Below are 5,000 nucleotides of genomic sequence, written 5' to 3' on the forward strand. Positions count from 1 at the left end.
CATGTGGTATCCTTGCATCAGTAAATCCCACACCTCCTCCCAGTACCAGGATTTTTTCATGAAAATTCATTTAAAATTGCAACACTAATTCAGCATCCAGAAGAAAGATTGGTCTGGAAGTCATTAATGATGTCTTTTGAAGATTTCTCCTAAAATTAAGGGAAATGAAACTACGTTGCTGATCCTGTTGCCAACAAACTTGAGTGCAGGATGGTCAAGCGATGCAGCAGGAGCGAGCAGTGTTCAGTATTTCCTGCTATAAATATTAGGGGCCTCGGTTGCACACACTGATGTGACCATGATCACATGCTCATTTTTTATTTCAATATGGATCTCAAACTTGAATACAAAGCAGATACCAAGGTCAGACTGTCAGTGCCAAGTGCCTGAACTGTAGTACAGTGACAGTTAACCCAATGCCGCCAAGGAAAATAAATAAAAAATGGGGAAAATGCTGTGCTCATTTTTTATACTTTTTGTGAAATGTCTCTGCACATAGATGGCTCTGCTAGTACTTAGCCTCAAAGGAGTCAATTATTAGACCTTGTGACCTTACATGATTTGAATTGGCGGGAAAAATTTAATTTTTACTTGTGTTATGAATATCAGTGGTGTTATTTTTATTCTGAACATTATAATTTCTATAATATAAAAAATATTAGTAACAGCTAAATAAGATAACGTAAAATATTTTTGTAAATCAAAGAAAAGGGTTAATGGGCGAGGCAGGCAGTACTCGTAATTGGCTCATTGGTGACTTAGTACAAGTGTAGCCATCTATGTGTAAAAACAATCAAACAAGTAACTCACAGTGGGCATAGGATGTACATACATGTCATGCCCATCGGCATTGATGTAAGTGCTGCATCATGCATTGCACCCGCTCAAATTGGATGAAAACACAGTTTTGTAGCCATAACAATACCCTTGTTGATGGTTTTGGTTCTTAAGATTTCTTCCTCTTCCCCAAGATGAAAGGTCACTGTTTTGACACCTGTGGAGATCCAACGTGAATCAGAGGTGGTTTAGACATTCATAAAGAAGAAATCTTTGTACTTGACAAGAGCAATGGAAGCAGATCGGTGCTGCTCATTGTGACTGCTTCATTGGGGATAGCAGCCAAATTTAGGAGATACAACTTTTACTTTTTGAAACCATTCTATGGGAACTTACTGATTACACCTAATGCAAGACAAACCACATTCTTTGGAGATGCCTTCATGTAGGTGTATCTTCATCTGACTATTTTAATGGCTACCTTTAAATCTGCACATATCTGTAATAGAAAGATTTTTTCTTCTTTTTTAATTGTAAATTTGTAAACTTCAGAACATAGGTCTGTGAGGAGGAGGGTATGCTATTTTTAGTATTAATAATAGATTTATAAAATAGTGCTGGTTTTATAGAAAAGAAGGTGGCTCTTTTTAAGTTTTGCTTAATGTCATTTATATTAACCTGCTTGGGCAATTTAAAGGCTGATTTATATTGTTTTACCAGAAGTTTCAAGTGATAGTGAAATGGACTCAGCAGGCAATATTCTTGGTAAGTTTCTTTGGGCTTTAGTTGTGTCTTACATTGAGCATTACGTTAGCCAAGCTTTGTGCTTTCCATTTGCTGAACACTGTGTGTACTTTTCGTTTTTTCAGCACTTAGTGTAAAGTAGCATAGAATAAAACTATATTCTGTCTGTGATCTTCGAGCACATGGGATTAGAATTATGCTGCTGCATCATATGTAATTAATATCAAAGAAAAACTGATTTAGAAGTGCTGATGATTAATTTCCATTTTGTGTTTATGTTACAATGGTTTATATATATCTATGCCTAAAATCAGAAAAAATAGGACAACAAGATATTTGAATATTTGAAACATTAAATGTGAAACAATTAGTTCCATCCAACATATATTGTAATTGTGCATTCATGAAATGCAAACTTCATATTGTTACCTTTGTGATTTCACTCAGGAGAGAACTTAATACCTGGCATTCCTTATTTTGTATAGGCAAAAAATATGAAGTAGTCCAAGGTCAATACTATAGTCTGGGGATATGGCATAGATTCAGTTAAAACCTAAATAAACATTTTTATTTACCCCTGATTTTCATATTGTTTAAAATTCTCTCTTGGTGCTCATCTGTTCTGAATTTTCTATGAAAAACAGTAAAGATGCTTTAATGTAAATTCCCTACTTTGCTTTCTGTTATTGCTTTGCTATGTTCCATAGTCAGTGCTGGGTAGCTTTAAGTGTGAATTATTTAGAAGTGTATTGAACATGTGTGCAATTATCAGAAAACAAAGAAGGTTCATCTGTGATAGAAAATTAAATTTGCAGATTTTTGTGTTAACAGTAATCCAATGGTGCCAAGATGGCAAGAATACAGTTCATGTCCACTATGTTGCTTATTATTATTATTATTAATTGTCTTTACACATATAGGGCTCCACAAGTGCTTAATCACCAAGGAGTCATTACTGGTCCTACCTATCTCATCTGTTTACCCTTTCCCTTTCATCTTCTTCTATTATATTCTATAAATATTGTTAATAACACTATGGTAATCATAATGTTAACAGCAATAATAACGCTATTAACCCACACCCAAATTCCGGCCAGTAACTATAGAGGGGGTTGCCCGCTACTGGAGACCTGCACATGAGGCACATGTCATGGGTTCCCAACCCAATTCGAGTATGAGCCAAGAACACAAGTGCCTCACCCATGGTCTTGCTTTCTCACTGGTGGGACGCCCATCATGGTTGGGTTAATACCATTAAAAAAAAACAAAAAAAACTTTCTGATAACTCAAGAAAGAGGAAAACAGGTTTGATCACATAAGCCTACTAATTGGTTCACTGGTGGTTGATCACTTGTGTAACCATCTCTTGCAAAAAAAAACAGAAAACAGTAGATGGTGTGATTGCCCAGCAGGAGTGGGTTGACAGAAATAAAGAAAGAGGATGTCAGAAAAGGCATGCATTGTTTTTAGAAAGATGACTGATGCTCTTTTCTGGAAACCTTTTATATGGGATTGTGTTATGTTCTATAACTGTTTTAGTGTCCATGCGCATTGATATTTCTAGTTGCTCATTGCCCTTGATACTTTACTATATGCAGTCAAACATTGTTTGTCTCACACAAATTTTGTTCACTGTAGATCAGGGCACCTGTTTTGTGTTTACTTTCTACCATCAAGAGGATAATAATGATTGATATGGTATATGATATTTTATTATTATGTTTAGTATAAGACAATACCTGTTGAGAAAAGGCTTAGATTAGTATTTTATCTCCCCCCTTAAACCACTCAACTTAACTGGCATTTTGATATGGTAGAGTATATAAAAGATAGTTCAGTAAATTACAATTTTCCAGCACATGTGTCCCTATGACATCACATACATTATTTTGTCCCATTTGTCATATCTATGGCAGTACATGCTTTCAGAAATATTGTGCAGACTATTACAGAAATTGAAGATCTGTAAATAAAGTTCTGTAGCTTGGGTATGCTGCTGTTTGCGTAAAGGATCTTCCAGTATATGTGCTGTTAGAGAAAGATACATTGGAAGAGATTTAACACAAAACTTAAGGACAGTTTAAATAACTACATCTTTCTTCAGGTTAACTACAAAACAATGGTATCTTTTGTTCAGCAGCCAGAAGAATGATTGAATGCTGCTTTATGTGATGTATTGTGGATTTCAGTGTTCACATCTCTCTCTTTACAGTGATTGTGTTTATGCTAGCTTTTTTATCACTGTACTTGATAAAAAGTGTTGATGATATTTAACTGCTTTTTGTGGTATCCTGTGCACTATGTTCTTATTCAAAGATGCAAAATAGAATTGGTTTATATATATATATATATATATATATATATATATATATATATATATATATATATATATATAAATTTTCTTCCTTCATTCCTTATGGAAATTGCAGGATTTAAAGTATTTTACTTTTTTTCCTGTTCACATCAGGGCACTGTTTCCTAAATGGTTGTAAGAGAAATATTTTTGCCTGTTGGATATAATTTCAGTTTTTGAATGAATACATATGGTATCTAATGTTCTTGCAATACTAAGCATTGGAAAAAGTTAGGACTGCAAACCAGACAGCAGATTTTCAGTAAAACAAAATGCCTCCACATGACCTAATTAGCTTGTATGTTGATGTTACAGGTCCTGGAGCATCTGTTCCTTGGAAGAAGGACCCCAATGATCCCAACGATGACTGGTGTGCTGTTTGCTGGGATGGAGGTGATCTAATATGCTGTGATTATTGTCCAAAGGTAAGAAGGCATGCAGAGGCTATGTGCTATATTGTAACATTTCCATGCATTTTCTATATTCTGGACTTTCTGGTGATTTTAATGTTTATTGTTGTATGCATTCATTGTATTGGTTAGTTGCTAAATAATGAGTTTGGTTTTTAGATTATAACTATTTCCCTTCTATTAATTATTTAGTCACATTTTGCTCTGAAAAGTTTTAATCAACATAATCTGATATTGAAATATATGAATTGTCCTGTCATATTAATTTGATTCATATAAGTAGTGCAATCAACAACTTCTGAAAAATGCAAGGACACCTTAAATAGCAATTTGCTCAACTGATGTCCATGATTGGCTCAAAAAGCATTTGTTATTAATTGTTAGTATCCAGTTTGAAAATCTTAGCTGTTGTTTAAATTTACAGTTACAGCATCATATATATATATATATATATATATATATATATATATATATATATATATATATATATAAATATATAAATGTATATATACACATATATACATATGTATATAATATCTATATATATTATATATTATATATATATGTGTGTGTGTGTGTGTGTGTGTGTGTGTGTGTGTGTGTGTGTGTGTGTGTGTGTGTGTGTGTGTGTGTGTGTGTGTGTGTGTATTATATATGTGTGTGTATGTATATATGTGTGTGTATGTGTATATATATATATATATATATATATATAT

The 5,000-nt window shown here is 33.5% G+C and overlaps 1 protein-coding gene across 4 annotated transcripts in view; it reads left to right on the forward strand.

Moving 5' to 3' along the window:
• LOC125033204 (E3 ubiquitin-protein ligase TRIM33-like) overlaps window positions 1-5,000 on the forward strand; it is a 44,161-nt gene that overhangs the window by 31,148 nt on the left and 8,013 nt on the right. For 3 of the 4 annotated variants that reach the window (XM_047624583.1, XM_047624582.1, XM_047624585.1), the window contains exons 12-13: window positions 1,498-1,542; window positions 4,190-4,299. In XM_047624583.1, the coding sequence (XP_047480539.1) occupies window positions 1,498-1,542; window positions 4,190-4,299 (155 nt within the window). The remainder of the gene's footprint in view (window positions 1-1,497; window positions 1,543-4,189; window positions 4,300-5,000) is intronic. The other variant, XM_047624584.1, reaches the window with a different exon arrangement.

This window comes from Penaeus chinensis, chromosome 16 (genome assembly GCF_019202785.1).
Source record: "Penaeus chinensis breed Huanghai No. 1 chromosome 16, ASM1920278v2, whole genome shotgun sequence".
NCBI classification, from domain to species: Eukaryota; Metazoa; Arthropoda; class Malacostraca; order Decapoda; family Penaeidae; genus Penaeus; species Penaeus chinensis.